This window comes from Schistocerca cancellata, chromosome 1 (assembly GCF_023864275.1).
Source record: "Schistocerca cancellata isolate TAMUIC-IGC-003103 chromosome 1, iqSchCanc2.1, whole genome shotgun sequence".
NCBI classification, from domain to species: Eukaryota; Metazoa; Arthropoda; class Insecta; order Orthoptera; family Acrididae; genus Schistocerca; species Schistocerca cancellata.
Window position 1 is genome coordinate 234270822 of NC_064626.1, and position 27704 is coordinate 234298525.

The 27704-nt window shown below is 38.8% G+C and overlaps 1 protein-coding gene across 1 annotated transcript in view; it reads right to left on the bottom strand.

The window, feature by feature from the left end:
- Window positions 1-19759: 19759 nt before the first annotated feature.
- LOC126170045 (atrial natriuretic peptide-converting enzyme) overlaps window positions 19760-27704 on the bottom strand; it is a 273409-nt gene continuing 265464 nt past the window's right edge. The window contains exons 12-13 of the mRNA XM_049920692.1: window positions 21658-21770; window positions 19760-21013 (exon numbers count right to left, since the gene is read on the bottom strand). Of these exons, the coding sequence (XP_049776649.1) occupies window positions 20831-21013; window positions 21658-21770 (296 nt within the window). The 3' untranslated portion in view covers window positions 19760-20830. The remainder of the gene's footprint in view (window positions 21014-21657; window positions 21771-27704) is intronic.

Consider the following 27704-nt stretch of genomic DNA (forward strand, 5'->3'; position numbering starts at 1 on the left):
AATATAGAATAATACCATCAATTTACCAGTTTCAGCAGGTATATTCTCTTTGAGAGTGCAGTTTGCAGACCTGTGTAAGAACTTACTCCACACTTTCATTCTTACCATTGACAGTAAAATTGACTTGAGTGACATCTTTTATGCCCTCACCTTTCATACAAAATTGCACACAAAATAAAGACAATACTATCCTTAAAGTGCTTTTTTGATGGTGTACCAGCTACACATGGTTACATATTACTCAATTGCAGAGATCTTATGTGATGATACCTGACCTGACGTGTACATTTTTATACAACAGATCCACAAATGTAATTGTTTTTTCAGTATACTGCCAGTCTATCCAAGTAAACTACTGAAAAAGGGGGAAAATAATAATTAATTTAAAGTTTTAGCATGATTTGTTGACTTGCATAAGCTTTAACTAAATCAAAACAGTGGAAAGTCTAGGTTGGAATATCAACAATATTATGAGGATAAATGTTACTCCTCGTAAAGATGACACACTGAGTTGCAGAGAGGCACAGTGAAAAGACAGTTACACATTCAGCTTTCTGTCAAAGCCTTCTTCAGAAAGGAAACAGAAATACATCACACGAGGAAGCATACCTCATGCACACATGACTGTTGTCTCCAACCAGAATGCAGCTGTGTCAAACAGAAGCAGCACTCTTGAGTGGGTAGGGAATGGGCATGTTGGCAGAGAGCAGCAAATTAATAGGTTGGGGGGACATGAATTGGGAGGAGGTGACAGGACAAATAGGCAGGAACTGTTGGGTGGAGGGTGTGGGAATAGTAGGTTACCATAAATTGAAGCTAGGATGATTTCGAGAGGAGAGACTACGTTGTAAAGATAATTCCCATCCTTGCAGTTCAGAAAAGCTGATGGTGGACGGAAAGATGGAGATGGCCTCGGTTGTGAAGCAGCCATTGAAGACAAGCATTGGAAGGCAGGTGAGGCCAAGTTGGAGGTAAGAAATTCCTGGCAGGTGACCAGAGGGTGGTTAGGTGGGAGAAGAGGAAAGAGGATCACAGTGGATGGTGGAATGAATGGGAGTTGCAGGGTTCAATGTTGTGATTAGATTGGCTTTGATTGGAGGAATTGTCGGCAAATAAGTGTTTTATTGCAGGTATTGGGAAAAGGATAACAGATCTTTGACAAGTCCAACATGGTTAAATTTGGGTGTAGGGCTGAAGGTAATGCCTCTGGCTAGGACCGAAACTTATGTGGGGCTGAGGACTTTGCTGGATAGGTTGACAACAGTGTTCTGGTATTGTTTCAGCTCTGGATTTTGTGGTGTGTTGGAAAAGTCAGTTATTCAGGGTCTGGATGTTGGGAGGAGTTGATGAGTAGGAACACTGTGTGTAGGATAGAAGTTCGACAGTGGTGCCTCAAGGTGGCAGTAGGATGTCAGCAGGGTGGATGACTTATGGAGCTAGTGTCTGGAATGCTCTTCCACATGCTGTAGTGTAAGAGATTCAGTTTCAGATATGTGATGTATGTAGCAGAGATTGCACTATAGCAGTATCTTGTGTAGGGAGCAGAGGTGGTTCTGGGATGCCTGTGCCATGGAGATGTGTTTTTACAGTACCAGATTTGTGAGGCACAGAGACTGGCAGAATATGAAAGGATGAAGGTCATTGTGAAAGGAGGAGTGGTATCCAGGAAAAGCAATTTTTATAGTTAGGCCATTGGGGGGGTTCCATGGTTTAGGCAGAATTAAGGAAAATGATGTGGGACTGGTTTCAGCCAGGGGAGTGGTTACTTTTCTGAACAGATACAGTAGGATGGAGCAGTAGTCCATTTAGGGCAGGGTGGCATTGGGGAAATGGGAAATGACATAGGAAATGGACAAATGAAGGCATTAGGTGGTTATGAAGGAAGCTGGGTAACAAAAGAAGACCAATAAAAATACCCACAGATGCACAAAAATATGCACAAGTAGGTAAAACATGCACAAATAAAAATATGCAGAAATAGGTAAAAAACATAGAAGAATGTGGGGGGAAAGGGGTGGAATGGATGTGGTGTGGGAGTATGCATATGTTGGGATAAGGGAAGAGAGAGAAGGAGTGTGGAGAGTTGAGATTGGCTGGGTTGAGTTTCACAAGTTTGTCTGACACAGGTAAGTGTGGGAAATAACATGAGAAAATACGTGAGGATGAGTGAAGAAATGTGATCAATAGGAATAACTGTACAAGGGGTGTTCAGTAAGTAATGCAACACTTTCTTTATCTCTGCCAGTTTTGGGTTGAAAAAATGTGGAATTTGTTGTGGGACATTGTGGAATATTCTCACTTCAGCCACTATAGTTTCATGCAGTTCCAATAGGTAACGGCGCTATATGTAGCTTTCAAAATGGCATCTGTAACAAAGATACAGTCCAAGTGGAGAGCTGTCAATGAATTTCTTTTGGCAGAAACCAGGGCATCACAGATATTCATAGGCACTTGCAGAATTTCTATGGAGACCTTGCAGTGAACAAAAGCATACTGGACCTTTGGCCGAGATGTCTGTCATAATCACAACAAGGTCACACAAACCTGTCAGATCTCCTGTATGCAGGCTGGCCACAAACAGCTGTGATTCCTGTAATGAAGAAATGACTTCAACATGTTCATCTGATAAAAATGCAAATGAACTTCTCCATGACATGCAAGGCCTCACACAAGGATATGTACCCAAAAGGAGCTCACAAAACTTCGTCCGCCGCTCGTGGTCTCGCGGTAGCGTTCTCGCTTCCCGAGCACGGGGTCCTGGGTTCGATTCCCGGCGGGGTCAGGGATTTTCACCTGCCTCGAGATGACTGGGTGTTTGTGTTGTCCTCATCATTTCATCATCATCCAGGAAAGTGGTGAAATTGGACTGAGCAAAGATTGGGTAATTGTACGGGCGCTGATAACCACACAGTTGAGCGCCCCACAAACCAAACATCATCATCACAAAACTTCATTGGACCGTTCTTCCTCATCCAACCTATAGCCCGGAACTCACATCTTCCGACTTCTGTCTGTTTGGCCCAGTAAAGGATGCACTTCACTTCATGGGGAGCTGCATGAAAATAATGGGGAGGTTATTAAAAGGCCCTCATAATTATCAGTGGGAAGAAATTGGTGCATGAGATACTGCATCAACAACCTGTGCAGTCAAGTAGCCATGTGTTGTGTGTAGATGAGACTGTTGATACAATGTGGTTCAGATGTCAGTGTGAGTGCATTTTGGAAGGCAATGATAAAACCCATGAAGGAAGAGAAAGAATCAACATTAAATAGAGTAATGCTTTAGAGAATAGCAACAAAGGAAAACTTCAGTGGTTGTGGGATGGGAGGAAAGCTGTTAAGCAGAATCAAACAATGGAAATTCCAGGTTGGAATATCAACAATATTATGGAAAGGTTCCGCCAGGCAGCATTCACCTCTCTTCCCCCACCCATACTCCACTATCCCGTCCCAATCTGGATTGCTACTTCCATTCAACACAGTCGCATTCAGGGTGGAGAGAGTGGTCGTGTGTGTGAGGTGTGTTTGCTTGTGTCAGTGTGTGTGTGTATTTCCTTTCTGAAGAAGGCTTTGGCCAAAAGCTCAGTGTGTAACAAGTCTTTTCATTGGACCTGTCTGAAACTCAATGTGTCATCTTTATGGTGAGTAGCAGTCTATCATTTTCATAATATTATTGATAAACTTTTAACTGACAGTTAAGTAGCTTAATACTAAATGAGTTTCCAAGTGCCTTGTGACACTGCAAACATTCAAAGCAAAAGGATACTTAGAATTTCTGCATAAAAAACTGGGAAATCAGTATCGTATTCCATGGACAAACTACATATAACATAGATGTAAGATGTATTAATTGCTTGAAAGGTTGTATTGCTTGAAAGGAATGAAAAGAATACCCAGTTGTACATCAGCTTTTTTATGTCTTGTTACTGTCCTGCTGCCAAGATAAGTGGGCTTTGTTGGTAAGTGTTGCACATGTATAACATCTCGTTATTAAATTGCTGTTCAAATTAATGGTTTAAATGCTGCTGTTTACAGTGTTTTAGTTACCGAAATTTAATCTTAGTGTTTGTATGGCTGTAGCAATTTTAACCCATTGGTACCTTAAAGATAATCAGTGTTATAATTTGAAAATACTTCACAACAACATTGTTTCACAAAGTATTTAATTTTACAAAAATATTGTCATGTTGTAACCAAAATCAAATCCATATATCAAAGCAGGGTCATCATTGATATACATTTCCCACTAAAAGTATGCTTATTTGAACACAAGCATACAGCCAGAACAGAATTTACATACTGGATGAAGAGTGCAACTATTTATACAAAATTTGAATATTTCAGAATGCTGGTGTTTATACATACACTGAATATTCCAGAATATACAAACATAAGATATTGCAAGAACCTACCAGAACTGTTAAATACTGAGTAACAAATAATTGCTTGAGGTCAAGTTAGAATTGGCAACCTGCAGCATCATGTCAGCTTGTTAACAGTTTCACCACGCTGTGTGCAGCACAACTCAGAGCAATGCACTTTTGCCTGGACAAACAATTAACCACTGATTGGGAATTCTCACTGGAGCCAATTGCAACCTGCTGGACCTAGACCTTGTCAGTGGTCCTTTATATGGCATTGTGGACCAATCTTTGTGTACTGGTTGTGTTGTTAAATCCTCTTCACTATGACCACCATCGAACTTAGGCTCTCCCATCAAAGCTTCACAATCATCAAGTAGGCCTTCAGTTTCCTAGAACCTCTCCTCATTGACCTGCACCTCAGGACTGTAGAGTTTCATACGGAGGACATGGATGACATCACTGCACTTAAGTCTTGATGAAGGGTCATAACCAACTTCATATGTGACATATGGCAAGTGTCAAAGGATACAATACTGCACAAAGTGTTGCTTTAGTAACTTTTCTGATAGCCACACATTCTGAAAGGTGTAAAAATCCATACCGACTCTCCCAGGCTGTATCCTGGGGGCTACTGCTTGGCATTATAGCGCTCTGGGGTCTTTCTCCTCGATGCCAAGGGTTCATATGTGAGCCAGCTACCTTGCATCTTCAGTTCAGGTGATAAGGTGTAGTCCTCGTCTGGTTGAAATGGGAACAGTGTATCCATTGTCATTTTAGCCACTCAACCATGGAGCAAAAAGCACAGTGTGAAGCCTGTATTGTGTGTTACTTTGCTGTGTTGTATGTAAATGTCAGGCTATATTGTATCCCATTCTCTTTGTTTAACATAACATATATCAAGAGCACATTTGTGAATGTCTTATTAAAGCATTCTGTAAAACCCTTCATCTGTGGATGGTAGACAGTTGTCATTCTGGGATTGATGTTGCCTGGTAAAATTACTTCTAATACTAGTTTCGACTGGGTATCTTTTACATGATCGAGGTCATCACATGGGTGCTCTGTGCTTCAAAATGATGTCTCCTATAAAGAACTTTGGAATTTGCAGTGCTTTGGTAGTTGGCGCAGCTTTTGTGACTGTGAAGTGGTGAGGTAATCTGTGCAGACGATTATCCATTGATTTCTTTTTGTCACTTCAGGAGTCACCCCCAAGAGATCGATTCCAGTTCGGTGGAATGGCACTGGTGCAGGTGGGATTGTGACCACATCCTCTATAGATAATTTCCGTGTGTACTTCCATCATTGGCATTCCTTACAGTGGCATACATAGTGCCTAATGGATCAGTACAGACCTGGCCAGAGAAACTTGTGTCTGATTCTGTCTGTCTACAAATCCCAGGTGACCAGATGTTGGAGTGTCTTGGAAATGCTTCAGGATAGCTGGTTGTAGATGAGGTGGGATGACGAGCAACCATTTCCGCCCCAATGAAACATGATTTCTCATACACTATGCTTCAAAATTAACTGGAATTCTCCTTTGGTTGGTTGCTTGTTTTTCAAGGCTTCTTTGGTTTACAGCAATGCTGGATCTTTCCTCTGTTCAGCAACAGAGCAATGAATCAATGACTTAGATTTCATCACCACTTCTGTTTTCTGCCTCAGGTTTCCTTTACAGGCAGTCAGCATTTGAATGTTTGCAAGCACTTTTGTATATCACTGCACCTTCTTAACCATGAAGCCTCATTGCTCATTTTGCCAGTTGACCCAACAGATCCTTCAGTCTAGTCAGACAACATAGAGAACAGCGGTCTGTCATGATAGTGAAACATATGCCAAATAAATATGGACAGAACTTGTTAATGTCCCAAACAATCACAAGGCAGGCAGCGCGGAGAGGCTGCGCGGTTAGAGGCGCTGTGCCACTGATTGCGTGGCTCCTCCCACTGGAGGTTCAAGTCCTCCCTCAGACATGGGTGTGTGTGTTGTTCTTAGCATAAGTTAGTTTAAGTAGTGTGTAAGTCTAGGGACCGATGACCTCAGCAGTTTGGTCCCTTAGTAATTCACACAGATTTGAACAATTTGAATTGCAAGGCACTCTTTCTCAGTTGTAGACTGGTTCATCTTGAACTTTGAGAGTGCTCAGGAAACATAAGCTGTCATCTTTTCAGAACCTTCATGAATTTGTGTTATAACTGACCATATTCAAAACAGTTAATTTTGGTTTTAAGTTCTATCTCTGCAGTCTCATCATACAATGCTAGACTGGAGGAGATGTTAGTGCCTTCTTAAGGACAAGGGAAGATCTTTCTTGTGCTTCGTTCTAGGAAAATTTGGTGTGTCACTGCAAAGGATGTCGCACTGGTGTGGAAGGTAAGCCCTGTAGCCCATGGTTAATGTTGCCCTTCTTCCCAGTACCGAGTCTCTACTCACTATACGTACTTGCAGTCATATGCGCAACATCTGACGTATGTAACTGACACTATTACAGGTGACTCAAAGATTACATGTACATTATCTCCGATGTTTAAGCTAACTAACCATGGTAACAACAGGAATACAGCTAGGCAACCTACATGTTGCCTAAAGATGATGTATTTGTACCACCAATATGTCTCTACTTCTGCAAGATAGTGATATGCATACAGCAATTTATTATATCTTCAGTTGAGTGCGGCAACTAATATTTTCTAAACAAAAATTGCTAACTCTCCCTTTCAGTGGACATTACTTAATGGTTTTCATCAAGTAATTCAATGCCTAAAGCACGCCATTGTCAATTTTAATTGTAGCATGTATGCACGCTCCTGACATCTATTGATCTTATGTTGAACCAGCTTTGACAAAGCTGTACTCCAAAGCTGTATATATGAGCATCTGTACAAAGCTGTCCCACTGATTTCTCTGAAATTCACTTCTGTAAGGCCCTAAAGAACAAATTTACATTGCTGTAGAAACACACACTGCCTACACTGCTGCACATTCCTTCATAAAAACTAGAAGCTCTTGAAGTAATGCCCTATCCTAACCTCATGTTCCATGGTTTCAGCATTCTGGTCTGTAAAATGGACACAGCATTTCATGACTCTTAAGACTGTTACTGACCTCACTACCAAACCAGAAGTTAATGTTTACGGTAACAATGGAACTCAGAAATTTTACAATGATGAAGTTTTCGAACTGTTGTTTTGAGTAACATATTCTTCATTGCAATCATGGGAGTCACCATTTTTTTCAAGTTGTGGTGGTGTAACATCCCTGCCTCAGTAAATGAGGATCACTACCCCACAAAGCAGTGGAGGTGAACATCCCCGCCTCAGTAAATGAGGATCACTGCCCCACAAAGCAGAGGGAGTTAGTATGCTCTGTACACTTGTAACACTTACACATGTTATGTATAAGTGCTTACTAATAAATAACGTGAAAGTCATATCTCTATGATGTGTCACTTTTCTACTGTCACACCGCTGGTACCCCATTTCCCACAGTGGTGACTCCAAATTTCCGAGTCACGCCACAATTTTGCTGTTAAGTTGAAAATCATCCATACTGGTTACGCCATCAAGAATTCTGCTGTTACAAATGGTACAACCTCACCATTTCTTCGGCAACATCAACAACACCTCTTAACAAGTTCTTACGAATTCCATGAAGATCTCATGTGCAAAATTGCTAAAATATCTACCAAGGCTTGGTGGATATGACATAGCGACAGTGCCTTAATTTACCAAATGGCTTCACAACAAAACATTCCAGATTTGGCACCAAATAAATCTATTCCTGGTATTTGAGACAAAGGTGCAGCAGAAAGTCACAAGAAACAATGTCCACCTGCCTCTGTGACAAATGTTAATCTAAGTGTCTTCGGGTTTTGCACAGGACAAAACATCACATGTTCCAGTGATAGTGAGTATGAACATTATGACACTCACATAACGACCTGAACCATACACATGCCTCCCACAGTACTGTTACAGTTGAACAACAATTGCCCGTACCATACCAATCAGTTTTTCCATTTCATCATCCATCTGCCAACAGCCTGAAGGATCAAGGTTTACATCAACTTTCATACGTGTGATTTCTAATTTTCCAAATCCTATTCTAATTTTTTTGAAAGATTTCTTGATGCCTTCAGGTGCCATTCTCTTTATGGATCCTGTTCTGATCATTGCAGCTAAATATAAGTTCTGTGAGACGGACTATGACATCAGTCGTATTACAGCCACTCCGGGTATCACAACCCATTCACTTCTGGTCCAGCTCCATGCTTTGCATTTGCATCACCAACATCCAGCACCAAAACCAACTATGGACTTCTAGAAAGTGTTTTCCATGACCAATCCTCAGCAAACTCAGATGGCACTGCCTCCCAGTTCTAGTGACGTCACATCCACATCAGCTGCACCGTGAATTACTGCATGTCCACACAAACTCACTGAGACACAGATAGTCCCACTGTATAATAAATGGACTGAGCCTTCCTTCTTTAGATGCCAGGACTTCATGTGCACACTCACGTACATTTTCTTCTATTTCAGACATCTGACATTGGGAAAGTCATACCCACTGCGTTGGCCCCAGAACTTCACTCATAAGTGTGGCCATTCTTCGAACAGCTCTACGCACTTCTCTGGTGGACTTCAGCAGATTTGTCAGAACAGACATTCCCCACCCCTCCACCTCCTACGCACCCATAGTCAATTCCCAAGTGTGTGTGAATCTCCACAATTTTCTGCCTGAAGACATATCCATTATGTTACGCAATACTGACCTTATGACCACCAACCCCTACAAGGACAGGTGGTGATGTGCAAGCACTATTGCGCACACTGTTTCATGCATGCCACTCCTGTCCCACCAGCAGCTGACACAGCAGGACTCACCTCCAGTTTTTCAGCAGGCAGTAAACTCACCATCACTGCACCAGCTTATACCTCCACCAACCTCGCAACACCTCCTGTGGACGAAACAAGGCAAGGCAATACCATCAACATGCCTTCCTTTCAAATACTCCTGCCAAATCAGCAACAATTAAAACTGCCACCAGTAGTACTTCCTTATCTGCTAACACCACCAGTGGTAACCTGTTAGTTGCACCGCTGACATCCCGCTTTGGGTGTGCCATGTTGCCCCTTGTTCACGTTCCTGACTATGACAGGCAAGCTGCTTAGTACAGGTCAGCCACCATTTTTTCTGTAGTTAAAAGTGCTCGTATGTTTAACTTTTGTGGAGAGGTAAGCAGAAAGAAAAAAGAAGTGAAAAGATGAAAAGTGAAGGTAATGTCAACTTTTCCTTTTCTGTTTCATTAAGTATAGCTTTCTCTAATATGAACTTTATAATTTTCACTTCTGTTTTTTGTATAGGTCATAATAAGGCAAATCACATTACTGGAAAAACATATTCAAGTTTAGTCAAATGAAATTCCACTTTAACTTTCTGCACTATAGCCACTTATTTCTGTTTTTTCACATTTGTTTTGCTCTAGGTTTGGGGACACAAAACTCCTAGAGATCCACATGACTTTTGTACAAGGAGCACAATTGCACACAGAAATACCATAATAATAATAATAATAATAATAATGTTGCTCTTAAGCTGGCTTTAAAATAACAAGTTATTCAGAAACTAAATTTGAATGTCTTGTCTAGCCATACCAACTAATCATCAAATTTATGTTTAGTAATTTATAGAGGAAACATTCCTTGTATGCCTTTGGCATTCTTTGTTTATGTGACCAGTTATGTCACCAAGGCCCAGAAAAAGTTTCAAAGTACTTTTGTTGTTGTGGAATCACTGTTTAATAGACAGAGGAGCTGTCTGTAAGTAATTGTAGTGGTAAAGTTAACTGAAATTTGGCTTTATACTTAAGAGTACTTGAATGGCAAACACAAGGAATGTGCACATCAACAATTATTGATGTGTTCCAAAGTTTTTAGGGGAAAATCTAGCTTCATTACTGTGTGTATGACTTCACTTGACTCCTAAATTTCATTTCACTTATTGGACGTACTCGCATTTTTTTACTACATTAAAGCTGGCTCCAAAATGGAGAAGCAGTTATAGTTGAAACACAATACATTTGAAATTAAGGATGCTGTGAACTCCTTCAAAAGCAAAAACTCTTTCTGAGTTAATAATACCTCAAGCAAATTACTAGAATCCTGCTTGTCACTTGTATTGAAAATATTAGGTCACAAGTATAGTACATCGCTATTACAGAGGATACTTCCAGACAGACTGAAATATGTTACTGGCAGACTCCTTTACAAAATAGATAGTTACACAGATTAAACAATTACCAGGCAATTTCACTACTTACCTCCTGCTCAGGAGCATTGGAAAACTTATGAGGTGTGAGATCCATAACATACCTCTCAAAATAAAAAACTTAGTCATTCTCAGTTTGGAATTCAAAAGGGTCCCTCCGCAGAACATGCCATTTTTCAGTTAATGAATCAGATTATACAAAATTTAAATTACAAAATACAACCCACTCTTATTTTCTGTGACTTGTCAAAACCATTTGATTGTGCAGTTCACAGTATGCCTCTGGGGCTGAAGTTGTTAATGCCCACTTGGCACACGACCCTGGGGTAATCCAGTTTGAATCCTGGTGGTGGAAAAAGTTTTCACTGCCAATATTTGGCTGGCAAGTTCCTGATCATCAGACTTTGCACCATGTCCTGGTTTAAATTCCAAACCTCTCCACAGTGTCTCATGAAGTGAGGGCATGTGACACTGTTGATGCTGATCTGTCCATCAGATGGGAGCCTTAAGCTTGGTGGCCCCCTTTGTGCTATTCGTGAGGAGTAGGCTACATTCCAGAACCAGGTTTCACCCTCATCATAGTCATAATCATAATTATAATCATACGTTACGAACAGATTTCTCTTTGAGCAGCTCAAAATATCTTGCTGTTAATGGGCTTTCATCCAGTTTAACTAAGAAGGATACAGTGTGTCCCATTAAGAACACCAGAGAATGTACACAGTGAAAACAGCATCTTCAGAATGAGGAAAAACAGTACAGTGATCAATATTGGGTCTGATCTTCTTCTTGTTTACGTAAATAACCTGCAACCATATTTTCAAAAAGCAGATATGGTTCTCTTTGCTGATGATGCAAGTATTATAATCAAGCTCGAAGGAGAAGTTACAATACTTGAAAATGTAAAAAAAAAATTTAAAATCTATATATAAAAAATTATTGAACTTGGATAAAACACAATATACACAATTATGTACTGCACAAAACCTAACTACATGATTAGAAATAATGCATGAGGGTAAATAAATAAATGAAACAGAATATTCTAAATTCATAGGTATTGATGAGAACCAGAATCACAAGTCACATTTTACATATCTTCTTAAATATCTAAGCTATAAAACTTTTGCATTATGGATAATATCAAATTTTTGGAGATGAAAATGTCAAAAAGTTGACTTATGTTTTCTATTCTTTTTCACTAATGTCTGATGACACCATATTCTGGGGTAACTTGTCATTGAGGGAGAAAGCGTTAGTTGCACATAAAGTTTGTAATGAAGATAGTGTACGGTGTTAACTCTATAACATCTCATAGACAGCTGTTTAGACAGGTAGGCGTACTGATGAGAGTCTCCTGGTATGTTTACTCCCTTATTAACATAAGAATGGTAGCTTTAGAGTATTGTGTAAGTGGTTGACACCTTGCCAAATTTTTCATTGAAAAGGCATACTATAATTGTAAAACTGACTCAGTCTATGTAACAGTGAAAGGTTGCACGTATGATCCAAGGAACATGCAAATAACTAAGCTGAACAATATTTCAAATGGAGGACAAAATTACTCCTATGATTTGTTTTTCATTCTCCACATTTTACTTGCATTTTTGAAAACAATGCTACTGAAAGTAGGAAAGAGAGGTGCTGGTTGTAGTTAAGCTGTGAAGGTGGGTAGTGAGTTGTGCCTGGATAGCTCAGTTGGCAAGGCATTTGCTTCCAAAACACTACGATTCTGAGTCTAAGTTTGAACTCACTGCATAGTTTTAATCTCCCAAGAAGTTTCAATGTTAACATGAGCTCTCTATCCATCTTCAACAGCAGTTGCATGGTTTACAACAAAGTTTTTATAAATATGTTCAAAAAACTGATACATAAAGATGTTCCAGTAGGGCTCTGTTTTGTGTATATATGAGTGACATACAAGAAGTCACTTCTGCAGAAAATGAGAGACTGATATATTAATATCGCCAGAGAGAGCTGTGAAAAGAATGTTAAAGAGCCAAAATGATGCAAGTTTTTGGCTTTCTTTACTTGTTGATTTTCCTGTTTCAGTGAATAAGTACCTCTTGTTACTACCTACTGGTGTGATAAAGTATCTTGTGAATAAGTTTAAATTAAAAAATTCATGAAGGAACAGGTTAAGAAATATTGACTTCAGTGTCCGGAGACAGCTATCTGGCTTTCAACCTGACATTAACGACCTTGTTAAGGTTGATTGGATACAAAGACATGGATACTACAGATTTCTTAAGAAATAGTTTTGCAGTTAAGTGGTTCCTATTGTTAATTGATATTTTTATATAATAAATGTTAATTGCATCATTTTGTTTTCATAAACCCAGGCTAATATTGCAAGCTGGCCTACTGTCCTGGGCAACTGTTCTCATGTGTACTTTACCAGTGTGTGAGCAAGTGCCAGCACAATTTTGTGTGTGTGTGTGTGTGTGTGTGTGTGTGTGTGTGTGTGTGTGTGTTGAAATTTTATAGAAGGGATCTCCTATATAACAGGCTTCAGAAATGTGTCTCTAAACACATTTACATCCTGCCAATGAACACCACCATGGGCATACATGGCATGTCGTGTGGGCCAAGCCATTGACAGCAGTAAGGTGAGGGAGGCAGCCATGGCTCAGTCTTGTACAGTTCATTGCATGAGCTTCTATCAATCGAGCTATTCTGCTCATTGAGCTTCAACCCTGCCTATTACCTGGACTCCTTTTTTCTCATTACTGTTGTTCATTCAGTTTTCTGCTCTTGACAAACATGATTTCATTTACAGATAACGCATATGTATTGGGAGCAGATAGGAATGTGGCAATGAGGTCTTAATTCTGTCATGTTTTTGGCAACACAAACACATTCAGTTCCAGTGTTATGAATCCCAAGTTTCTGGAACTTTTGCAGCACCATCTTCAACAACAAAAGTTTGCAGCTCCAGAGGAATGGCAGTAGCAACAGTTGTCACTGCAGCAGCACCAGGTACAATGGCAGCAATTGCAACAAAAACATGTTGTGCTACTATACATCATGTCTCAGCAGTGACAACTACCTTAGTCAGTGGTCACACAGGCATTTGCAGCCTTTGACAAAGCTTCAGAGAGCTGGGAAGTCTACCTTAATTGTTTTTAATGGTACTGTTTTGTTTATAGCATGTCCAGTAGCCAGCAAAGTGCACTGCTCTGTAAAGTTCCTGGCAGATTAAAACTCTGTGCCAGCCTGAGATATGAACTCAAGGCCTTTGCCTTTGGTTGCAAGTGCTCTACTGACTACCCAAGCATGACTTATGACCTGTCCTCACAGCCTTGCTTCTGCCAGAACCTCATATCCTATTACCAAAGCTTCTTGCAGGACTAGTGCTCCTACAAGAAGGGATGTTATGGAGATATATCTTAGCCACAGCCTGGAGGCTGTTCCCATGATGTTTGTCTTCTAGTCATTGTTTATACAAAGTGGTGCAGAAATTCCAAATACTCTGGGACCCTAGACATTGTCTTTAGAGGATCTCTGTCCTCTGAAGTTCAAGTATCAAATCTAAATCATCTCCTCTGTGGGCAGCAGTCACCTAATGATTGTCACCTGATTATTTCGTCTCAACATTATCTTTTTTTGGCTCTACGTGTCACCCACAATCATGTGCATCTAGATCGCCTGTGTCTTGTAAGAGACATTGTTCTGCCGCCCAGTGTCAAGTAACCTTTTTTGTAATGTTAATCAGACAGATCTAAAGCGCCCTTCCTCTGTGGTGTTCCAATATGCTTTTTACAAGAGGAATAAGTTCCAGTCATTCCCTGACTGCAGCAACCGGCATTCCAGATGTAGCTGCCTGCATTGCACAAGCAGACTGTTGGGCTTGCAGCAAATGGGGCACCTCACAGCAGTGTGTCAACAAGCAGCCCACTGGCCCAGCTATCATGGGGACAGCACGTCAGTCACACCATCATGACTCCAGATCAGGCAACTCCCCTGCTATCATAAAAGCTTATGTTGGGCTTGCCACTTTCCTGTTGATCTGTGAAATTCCAGCTGGGTACAGGCACTGCTGTGTCATTAATCAGTGAGGTCATTTGTCAGCAGCTTGGCTTTCATTTATCATGGCAGGTCCAACACCACATCATCTCTTACTGCTACAAAACCATTGCTCTTCTTGGGGATTTGTCACTGGCAGGTAAATATAAAAATGTTGAATGTCTACTAACATTCTTAGTTGTGTGCTTCCCATCTGCTACTAATATTTTCAGCTTAACCAGTTTTAGTTTCAAAGTAGTAGACAAAGTCAATGTAGTGTCTGAAGACTGCTTATATCTCTTTGAAGCCATCAACAGTGCCAAAATTTTGTTGAACTTTCCCATTACCATTTGCTGTTAGAGAGGCTGTTCAAGCAGAATTCATGTAGTTTTAGGACCAAGGCATCATTTCTCTGGTTTCAGTTAGTCATTGGGTGACACCTATGGTTGACCTTAAGAAGTCTAATGGGTGTTTACACATTTGTGGTGATTTTAAGTCCACTATAAATATCCAGTCCAATACTGATTTCAGTCCTATGCCTTGTCTGGGGGAGCTGGTAACTAAATGGTCAGGGGAGATGATTTTTCAGAGCTGGATCTAAAGGGAGCATATCTACAGCTGCCATTTGAAGATACATCATGGCAGCTGCTAGCCTTAAGTATGCCATTTGACTTTGCTAGTGCACCTGCCATTTTCCAAAAGTAGTTAGAATAGTTGATTTAATGTATTCTGCACTGTCTTAATTATTTGGATAATATCATTGTTATCTGGCTGACTCATGCAGAACGCTGTAGTAAGCTCAAATCCCTTTTCAAATGGCTCCAGGAAAATGGCTTATGTTATCAGTCGGTACAGTGCCGTTTCTTTGCCCTGATCATCAGATCCTGAGGCACATTCTAGGTCATAATGGTATCACACTCACACGTGCTTATGTCAAAGTGATCACTAATATGCCAACCCTCACTAATTTTAAATAGTTGTGGCCATTACTTGGTAAAATCACGTACTACGCCATGTTTATTCCCCAAGTGGTATGAATTGTACACCCCATAAATCAGCTGTCCAAGAAGTGTGTCAAATCTGTGTGCTCGGCTTCCTGTCAACACACTTTTCAGCGGCTAAAATACTGTCTCAATACCATGTATGATGTCATCTACATGGGCCTGCCATTGCCACTGGTGACAGACACAACCCAGTATGAAATTGTGGTGGTTTTGTCCCATAAATTGTTGGATGGTTCTGACTGGCCAATTGCCTTCACCTCCAAAATTTTGACTGTGGTGCAGCTCAACTATTCACAATCTGTGAAGGAGGCTTTAGCAATTATGTTTAGGATCAAGAAACTTCATGTGTTAAGTGAGCACAAACACTTTATTCAGGTGTTCAGGCTTCAAATTTAAACTCATGGAAAAACTGCGCAGAGCCTGCAGTGCTGGGCATTGTTTTTAACTGGGTACCACTATAAAATCCACTTTCATCACACGCAAATTCCCTGTCCCACCTCCCACTCACTTGATTGCCAGGAAACAGTTTGTTTTGCTCTGTATCAACTTCTACAACAAACACTGGATGAATTCCCACTGACCACATGCAAGATAACTAGAAAATTTTGTCTGCAACACAAAAGCGATGACCAAAGCATGTTTCTGATCCAGTCTTTCTCATTTTCTCTGTCTCACAAATCCCTAAGGGCATTCTTATTAGAGCACTGCTTCTATTTAGTGGTAGAATTCTTAGCCCATGTGAAGTACAACAGACATGAAGCAAGAATATGCAAAAATTGCTTCTGATGCTAAAGAAAGATCAAATATAATGAATTTATTGTACTATTAAAATAAATGTGTAAGTTATATGTAACCTGTGTGTGTGTGGGGGGGGGTGGGGGGGCGTCATGCAAATGACATCTGACAATCTGTAAGGATTTACTGGATCAATAAATAAATAAATAAATAAATTTGTTTCACCCTGCACTACCAGCTTAATACCACAAAGAACATCTTAACATTGGCTACAGAAGAATCTGAATGCTGGTTCATCATTCCAGCACCACTCTGGCCCCACATCATCCAGCTCCTTCATGCTTTGTATGGTGGATGATGTAGATGCAAGATTTGACCCGGTGGCATGTCCACTGGCTCGGCATTGATGCCAACATTCAACATACATGCCACTCCTGTCATGGTTGCCACTCAGTCAAGTGGCCTCTGCATAATGTTTTTCACCATGGCCCTATCCCAGTCACCCTTGGAAGAGGGTCTACATTGATTCTGCAGGGCTGTTTCAGGGAGTAGTGGACACCATCTCAAACTTCCCTTATGTGAATTCCATCCATTGTATCTGCAGCTCATGGTCTAGCGGCTAGCATTGGTGTCTCTGGATCATGGGGTCCCCAGTTCAATTCCTGGCCGGGCTGGGGATTTTCTCTGCCCAGAGACTGGATGTTTGTGTTGTCCTCATCATTTCATCATCATTCATGAAAATGGCTAGATTGGACTGTGTAAAGATTGGGACTTTGTATGGGCACTGATGATCGTGCAGTTGAGTGCCCCACAAACCAAACATCATTATCCATCCACTGCCTTTCCTGCTACCCTCAGTGTTCTCTCGATGAGCATTGCCATCAAGTGAGTGCCATGCACCCTGGATTTGGATAACAGGCCTCCCAATTTATGTCAATGTAGTTCCAGGCCTTCTGTTGCTGTAACGGCATCAAACATCTTACCATTGACCCATTTCACTCAGCTTCCAATGCATCATACCCTGTTAGACCTCCTGCATGTCATGTCATGTGCCTAACCTGCATACAAATTGGCTTAAGCATGTGGCACCTCTTTCCCGGCAAACACATTCAGCTGGGGTTGACCTCAGGGATGGTTGTTGGCCATGGAATAGTCATTTGATGTTGCGGCCTGGCATGTCTGTTCAACCCACAATCACAACCAACTCTAGCTGCAGATACAGTCACAATCTGTGCCCCCACCACTGCCGCCTCCTCCAATCTCTGGGCCAGACACTGGGACTCCCATAAGGCATGCTTCTTGCCTTCACCTGCACCCTGGTATGATCTCGACTCCTGTCTGCCAGAAGGTTGTTGAAGGGATCATGGTTAGAAAGCCTAAGGACATGAATCTGTTCCCTCCATCCCATCCTTCCTTCACTCCTGTTATATAAACATAGTCCATTCGCCGACTATGGTGTGCCACCACATCTGTTGCCCTCAGTGTCCTCTATTGGCCGGAGCTAATCAATCCCGAGCTACTGTTCCTGTATCCACTGGCACTGCCACTCTATACACTCCCGTCCCCTTTCCCCCACCGGCATAAGCAGGAACCTTTTTGTTCCCTCAAGGTAGTTGTGAGGGGGGGGGGGGGGGGGGGATTTTATATTCCTGCCAACAGCTGATATTGACAGCAACTCAGAGGCACAGCAGCTTGTGGTTGATAATTGCCCCCAGGTACATGTGAGGCATGTCACATGGGCTAAGCTGCTCATAATAGTGGTGCCAAGCAGGCGGCCATGGTTCAGTGTAGTACAGTTTGCTGCACGAGGTACTATCAATTGTGCCATTCTGATTATTGGAATTTCGGTCCTTTCTTGTAAATGGACTCCCTTATTCTTATTATTGGGTGCTCTCGATGAACTTTGTTTTCTTTATGAATTTTAGTTCGTGCCAGGAATGGACAGAAAACAACACACTGTGCTTGGTTCTCATGAACAAAAAATATTTAGATGTTTTAGTACATGTACCGCAATGGCAAGAGGTAATTTTTAACATAAATTAAGATATTTCAATAACAAAATACATATTATTAGTAAAAATTTATTTTTAATAAGCATCTATTGAGTAGTACAATAGTATTTATGAAAGTTTCAACATAAAGACAGGGAAACTAAAATGAAAATTGTGTCACAAATCAGGTACATGTTTAAGTTTACAGGACTCACTTTGAGCAGTCCATATGTCTTAGAGCCTCTAAACATTGTAGTATAATACCAAAGAGGACTTTGTGTTCCTGAGAAATATCCCTACACACAATTTCTATTAGAGTCCACAAAACTTCAACAGTGGAACAATTTTTGCTGGAGGCTGTGACAAACAAGTTGCCAGCCAATTGCTACTCACCATATAGTGGAGATGCTGAGTCCCAGATAGACACAACAAAAATCTGTCAGGAAATAACTATCCTTTTCATAATATTGTTACATTCCATACTGGATTTTCCATTGTTTGATTTGCCATCCAACTGTTTGGATATATTTCATGGATGACATGTTGGACAAACATATCATCCTGAGAATCAATTGTATCTGCCATTCCTGGTGGAAATCGTGCACATTCTTTCCAGTGTTGACCAAACATTATCTTGATGATGTATACCATATGTAATTGCCTGAAGGAGAAGCTATACATCAGGCTCTAAAACCTCAATGATATTGTGTTTGCTGTTCAGGCTGCTCTATATATGTAGGAGTTGGAATTTTGTGTATCTCATCGTGACAAAAACAATCAAACATGGTGTTCATCTGCTAACCCGCTCAACACTGCAGGATCTCAAATTCCATTCACTATCGCAGCATCTAAGATGAATATGGCAATGACCGTAGAAAAGCTGAGATGGCATTTTTATGAAAACCCTGCCAGGGTACACTAATGACTGGGTTCATGTACCCATTGCAGTCTGAAGCATTTCCTGATTCTACACTGTGGAATTGGACAGAATGTTGTGCAAGTTTAGGGTTCTCCTCTTCCTTGATTGTAGAGGGACAGTTGCTGTTTTTAACAAATTGTTCTGGTCTATTTGAGGATCAAAATATTATCAATCTTCTTATGTGACAAGCCTTTCATTTTTTATTTCTTTTTAAACTAACTACCTGACCATACTGGAGTTTTTCTTACAGAGGAATGGAACATTTCCTCTGTGCTATTTCAACTAGTGCACATTTCGTTTTAGAGCAATGACATTTAGCTCCTCCCCTGGTCCCCAGAAAAATTAAATTACACATAATATCCATTTAATTGGAAACTCATAGGTGTTTTCATAAGACTAGACATTATGATGAAAAGGAATGCTCTTTTAAGTCACAAGGAATAATTTTTTTAACAAGCAACAATTCTTTTTATTTGTAATATACAATTACATAGAGTTTGATGTCATTAATGATAACTGATGAAATGGAACAAAATGTATGATGATATCATGATATAAACAATGAATTGTATTTACATGACAGACAATGGTACTTACGTCAACATTTTTCAATGCTTACATAATCAAAAGTACTTTGTCTATATAAAAACATATACTGTCTTTAATTCTCTCTTCTCTCAGTTAAAATTAGATATTGTATGCTGTTTACATTGAAACAACGTTATATATCTCAATATGTAACTGTAAACAAGAACAACAGTAACATCCAGAATACTGAAATGAAAATATTTGCATTCAATTTTCATTACATGTACTGATTACTACTAACTTTTGTTCTTAAAGCCACCTGACATAGTTTAATGTTGGCTCTTTTTCAAATTTGACAAAAGTATTTACTAACTTTGTGAGGTTATAAATAGTTAATTTTTCAGATCTTTGCTGTGGAGGAATGAACATGGTGATATACATGGCTGTGGCATACTTCTGTCATGGTCACAATAGACAGAATTCAGAAGATATACTTTTTACATCTGCAGCTGATAACTACTTATTTCATTTACAAATAATGAAAATTCATCTTGACAGTTAAAGAATGAGTAACTTTGTAACAAAAGTTTTATTCTTTTAGGGTGTAGCCTATAGCTTATAAATGTGCTAACAGCAGTTTTATGCCTAGTTATATAGTTTTGGCTTTCATAGGCTGCAGATTATGATCAGTATTGTACACCACTACAAACTGCATTTCCATTAAGGTTTAAATTCAGGTATGCCCCAGTACCAAATGTGTAGTACTTAAATTCTTGAGATTTTATGCTCCTATATTCCTTCATTGGGGCTAATCTTGATTTTAATGAGCATGGAATAGATTTACACGTTTTTTAGCTGTAAGCTATAAATTTTATCTAAGAAAACTTCTCTGATTGTTCAGTTATTATTCACACAGTATCGTTCATGTTTTTGGAGATCTCATGTAAATTTATTTTAAAAAGAAATTGCAGTCTTCTGGAAATGAAGACAGTCTTGCTGTCGATGCACCTGCACAACTCACGTGACAGTCTGCATTGTTTTAAATATCCAGTCAATGTTTGAAGTAATTTTATCATATAATCGTGGTCGCTCCATTCCAGAGGCAGCACATGCTATTCTCCAATTGCTTAGGCCCATAAGAATCCAACGTTTGCTGTCTGAAGACAAGCATACCATAGGGCTTCCAGCTACTTCTTCTTCCTGAAATAATGAAAAATTTATGTTTACAGTGAAACAGACTGAAGGAAGATACTGCAGTTTTTCCAAAGACAACAATGAAAAATATACACAAACTGCAACTGGAAAAAGTTTACCATAAATAGAAACAGCAAGTAAGAAATGTGCTCCAAAAAATAAGAAGAATAGGAACACTAAAATTCAAGTGAGAAAAAGTATCACTTAAAAAGCAATAAATGTGAAAGAATAAAAGAAGAAAAAATAATACTCATAATATATATCCAAAATCAAGAGAAGACATTAACACATACATCTGAAACATCAAGAACACATTTTACTCATATATGGTGTGTAACATGTTTTCTCCAGATTGCACTGCCAACTTCCTGAGGCAGTTTATCATCAAAGAAAGAACAGAGAGTGCAGATTTGCTTTTTCTGCCCCTTATTTTTTTGTTCTTATAGAAGAATATGATATGATTGATGATTTTCCCAGTTGATAATTTGTTTAATAATAAAACTTATCATTTTTTAAATTCTATCTGTTTTTTATTTGCTGATAATGAATGTGCCAGATGTTCTATGGCAAGGATTTAAGATACATCTCAGTAATTACAATATACATAATATACAGTTGGAAAAAAGTACTGACAGGTATTAAATACTCACATTACAGTCTTTTGCAAAAGACTCTGTACAGACACTGTTAACAGTTGGAAAGCTGATGTTCATACAACGGTCCATTGGGGTAATCTTGATTTCAATTCGTTGCAGTTGTTCTCCTGCAAGTGAAAAGTCTTTAGAATGTTTTGTTATTCAGAACATTGTTGAAAAAGATGCTGTACAAATTACTTTAGATTCTGACAACTTCTTCTTTATCCATTGTATGTATATTACTGTATATTTGTGCCTCTATTAGTAGTGATAAGATACAATATTTTTGTCATGCATTCAGCATATTGATGCAAAATAGAAGAGTACCCATGTAGTGATTTGAAGGATATCACCACACAGTGTACAAACACTGCAAAAAATGAAACATCTTCATTTGTTGTTGTACTTCTTTAAATACTACAACTGAAACTCTGAAACTAATTGCCAGTAATTCAGCTGTGTTATGAAAGAGGAAATGGAAAAAGTAGTAGATGTCAACTTTCCCATGGACAAAAAAAATTCTTCACAGCTGTCCTGTTGTAGATTTAAAAGTTAAATGTCTGCATATGAAGGGAAGAATTATTGTTGTAGGTATACTGTATCGTGAAAATATTTCAAATCCAGTGGATTGTTAAGCAGTGCCTGCCCTCCGTCATGCATAAACAGCTTTCTATCAATGTGCTAAAGCCACACATGAAAGTCATCTTAGCTGCTGTCGAGAAATGTTATTAATTTCCACAACCAATTACTTTCAACCCACATCTTGTAACTGTAAAATGTGGCATTATTTCTCATCTTTCCCTCTTGCTTGAATTGTGAGTAGATTTTACTTCCATTTGCTGCCCCTTTAGTTATGAACAGGGTACCAAATTTTTTTTATATAAAAGTCAGTAAATTACTCAACGGGTAGTATTTTTCAGTACAGGTATTTCATTCATTCCAAACAATTATCGATTCATGACGTCATTGCCTAGACACGAGTTGACTGTAAAATGAATCTGTTTTAGCAAACTGATAGTTTATTTCAGGCAATAAAATTTTATTGATTTTGAAACACGAGTTATTGAAGTTTATTCAGAATGGGAAATGTTTAATAGTAATTGCAGGCCATAATTTTCTCTGTTTAATATAAAGGTGTTTTGAATTTTGTGTGCATGAAAAAGTGTGAATTTTTGTGCGGCTTTTACTCTGAGTCAAGTTATCACTTAGAGTGCAAAAGGTGCACGTGTACAGTTCGCTGACCTGCGCGGTTAATTTTATTTTTTGTGATTTTGACCCAAATGGAGACAAATACAGTTTCATTTTGACTTAACGTGAGATAGACACATCACGTTATTACAAAAGAGTCATTTTTTAGGGAAAACTGAAACCTGCACGCTCGATTTGAAATATGTTACATGCTAATGCGTGATTGAGCTGTCCAGTGAATTGCGTACAATAGTTGCAAATGCACTTGGACTTAATGCATGAAGTTGGAAATTAATTTTGAGACAAGTACTGATTTTGACAAAAATGAATCTAAAGTTTATTCAAAATATCGAGAAATGCCAATAAACTGGCGGTTTCAAAAGTTAAATTACTAACTGTTGTGTAACATCATTGATTGTCCCACACCACTACTGAATGTGTTGTATTGTCTCTCTTCACAAGAGATCTCAAGAAGCTGGGATAAACAAGAAACAAGAAGCAGACTAAAGAAGAGGCATTGGTAAATACTTGGTGCCGCAACTTGGGGCCTGAAAAGGATATACTAACTACTTCAGGCCCAAGACACGAATGTCGATCTGTTGGAAAGGATAAGTACTCACAGCTAATGTGGGATACTCACAGGTATGAGTAGGATAGACATAGTAGAAAAGAATAGTTCTACAGTCAGTGAAAGTATATTTTGATTTTATCATAAACAGTCACCTTTGAATAGAGCGCAGTTGTCCATATATGTTGTTAACAAACAATTGTGTGTTGTGTTGATATTGATATTTTAACTGTGTATAAAGATACTAGGAAAAATGTACACCTGAACAAGGAGAGCACGAGATTATGCAAAGAGTTTGGAAGTGATGGCTGAGGGGAGCAAAAGTGGATATAATCCTCATGAGGAGGTAACTAAGGAACCAATTATGGACCAGCAATCGCACAATTTGAGTGAGGAAAATCTTGAAAGAGTCCCAAATGTAATAAATGTAGGACAGCAATCACATAATTTAAGTGATAGTAATATTATTGATGTGGAGATGACAGTAGAAGCAGACCCGAGTACAAGTAGAAATAGTAATATACAGGAGTCTATAAATACCAAAGTTTCACAGGGAAGTGTGAATCTTACATCTAATGTTACAGAGCTTAAAGATGATATTATTATTAAATTCATGGCGAGTACGCAATGTCAGTTAACTGAGAATATGCGACATTTAGATGAGAAGTGTGTATCCCAAACTGAAAAATTCAATGCTCAAATGGAAAATATGGGTTCACTAAATGAAAAATTTGACAAGTTTGAGTCACTTGAAAATCAAATCATGTCACTTAAAGATGATAATAGACAATTAAATGAGAAATTAGATAACTTAAAAGTAGAGTGGGAAGAACGATTAAATACTTAATTTAATGAATTAGAAATAAAAGTTTCCATGGATATGACTAACCTATACACTGAATTTATGGGTAAAATTAATGAGATGGAGAATAAATATGAAACTATTTCAAAGGGGCATAGTGATTTGTCGGATAAAATCTGTAACTCTGAACGTAGTTACTTGAAGACTAATGTGCAAATTGAGGATCTGTCTAAAAAGATGTCAGAATTTGAAACAGACACTTGCAAGGGCATAGATAAATATTTAAAGGACCAAACTAAACAATTAGATAATGGTCTTTCTGAGTGGATAGAAGTTAAAAAATAAGGAAATCCAAGAGAAAGTCAATACCACTCTCGAGTTGAAACAAGCTGAGGTAGTTAAGGAAAAACAGATGGGAAATGATGAACTTATCAAGATATTTACGAGTGAGTTTCAGGCTATTAAAGATACAATAATTGAAGAATTACCTACGTGGAAAAGTGAAACAAACTGTAAATTGTCAAAATTAGAACAAAAATCTTTACAAAATGTATTGACTAAAGACAACTATTCCAAAGACAGGCTTAGGAACAATAAACCATGTAGTGAAGTAAAATGTAACTGTTGTGGGAATATGTCCGATAAATTTAGTGACTGTTATGGAAATGAAAAGGACACTTTTGTCCAAAGAGGGTGCTTGTCTTCTTTGAAAGTTGAGACAAGCATATTCAAAAGCAGACAGTTTCCTACCTTTTTGACTGAAAAAGACAACATCCATCCAAAAATTTTCATCTACAATTTTAAGTGAATTTTTCCTCGCAGTTGGTCTGAACATGATAGACTTCAATTTATTGTGTCCAAGATCACAGGTGAAGCAGCACTGTGGGATGCAGAAGCGAGTGAGAATTGTAATACATGCACAGAGTTGAACAACTTTTCTTAGCAAAATACTGGTCGAGTAGCAAACAAGAGAGGCTACAGAAGGAGGTGTATCAACCGGAGTTTTTTAATAGTAAACAAAGTTCATTAAGACAGTATTTCGAGAAATACATTAATAAAATGAGGTGCTGGAGTGGTCCTGTTTTCCATAGAGAAGTGATACATATTTTGAAAGGAAGATTACCTATTCATATACGTGAGAAACTTATAAATGTCTCTGACTATGACATGGAACAGTTTCTCTGTAGTCGATTCGATCGATATGATACTAGAAGATGCCCGAGTATGGAGTAATAATCAAATGTCTACCTCAAAAGATAATAATAATAATATAAACAATAATGACAACCGAGATAGAAATACTAAACCTATACTACACGAAGGAGGACAAGCGACATCTTATGGCTGTAGTAAAGCCAATAATAATCAATATAAATGTAACACCTATTATACTAAAGAAACCTTTGGAAATAATAATAATCAGGTGAATCAGAGTAGTATAGAAAGTCAAATCGTAAATGCAGACATACTGATTCAAATAATCAGTGTGGTAATTCACGCAGATGTGATATATACCCAGAAGACGATAGTATGCAACCTTGGAAAGACCCTTTGACACCTGAAGTTCGATGGGTCGATACAAATGTAACTCAACAAGCACAGTGACCACAATGACCGATACCACTCGGTAACAGAGCAATAAAGTTGCAAAGAGAACATCTACCAACTTCCAACCATGCTGTACGTATTGTTGAAGTACATGAACCACCAAATAGGACATCTACCAAAAGATTAAACTAGAACCGGTCACCAAAAGCCTTCCTAGGATGACTGGAGGTGATGAGAAGGGCAGGCATCATTTTAAAGTGAATGTACTGAGGTATAATGATGATTTGGACGTAAGGGAGGAACTGACTGAAGAAACACCTTACATTTCGAATAAAGTGGATGAATTTTGCAGGCAGTAGTTCAAGCAGTAATAAATGGTATTGGTGCTGAAATTTTGATTGATACTGGAGCAACTACTAGCGTAATGATGCAGGATTGTTTTATACAAATTAGTCGAGGAGCAAAAGTGCTTACATTTCCTGTTACTGGATGTACTGTATCTGGAGCATTTAGTGTGAAAGTGCAAAAGGTCTCAAAGTAGGCACAAGTCAACATTATGATGCGGAGGTCTTCAATAGAAAGTACCTTCTTAATTGTTTCAAGAATGACCATACCATGTGTTTGGGGTCTAGATTTTTTTTTAAAAGAAGGAACATGTACCTTAGACTCCGAAGGTGACATTTTTGACAGTCTCTGTGATAAAGGGCAAAATAGTCCTGGATCAGTATTGAATGAAGTTAATGGTTAGCTATATTGGTATTGACTGTAATTTAGTTGATGATATTTTCTATATTCAATATATTGGAGAAGAAATAAGTTACACTTCAGGAGAAAATCTCTGAATCCAAATACTTATCTCCAAGTCAACAAGATGATTTGTGTTGCTTGTTAAGTAATTATTTGCCCGTATTTAGCAAACGACCCAGAATAATCAGAGGTTTTGAATATGACATTAAGACGTATCCACCCGAATCTTTTTGTCGCACTTCCTACTCTGTTCCTTCATCAAAGAGAGAGGTAGTCAAGAAAGAAATTAACAAAATGTTAGAGTGGGGAATTATAGAGCCCTCTCATTCTGAATATTGTAGCCCTCTTTTGGCGGTCCTCAAAGCCAATGGTGACATCAGATTAGTTCTAGACACCAGACGGATAAACAAGATAATCATATTAGTATGGACAAGACCTGAGGTTTGGATGAATTAATTCAGAAATTCTGTGGTGCCCGTTTCCTGACATTCCTTAATATGAGAAGTTCATACTGGGAATTGAAAATCTCTATTGAATCTCAAAAGTATACTGCTTTTATTTTTCTGGGCAGAGGTTACCAATTCACTGTTATGCCATTTGGACTAAATATCAGTGGAGATGTATTTATATCGGCACTAGACACTGTACTTGGATGAGATTTGGTCGATAAAGTTACCTAATAATCGCTATTGAAACATGGGATCTCGATCTGCTTTAAAAAGTATTTGTGAAATTCTTAGATTATGGAGTAACAGTAAATTTAATGAAATCTAGATTTGCCAGAAGTCAACTGAAGTTCATAAGACATATAATTATGCCGTATATAATAATGCTGAATCCTAAGAAAATGAGTGCTATCAAAGGTGTCCCTATCCTAAAAATAAAAAGGAATTAAAACCTTTCATGGGATTAGCCTCACTTTTCCGCAAATTTTTGCCTAATCAATTAATCATCCAAGAATGTTTATTACATTTATTATGAAAGAACATCATGTGGAAATGGATCCCTGAGTGTAGTTAAGTGTTTGGCAAAATCCGAGACACTTTAGTTAATGCCCAGTTGTTCATCGTCCGACACTTGAACAGGATTTTTACATTGCCACTGTTGCTTCTGAAACCAGCCTAGGTGCTATGCTTTTCCAAATGGATGATCCACAAGATATGAATACCATTAGGTTATAGGATTCGCAGAATGTGCTCTCTGTAAGTA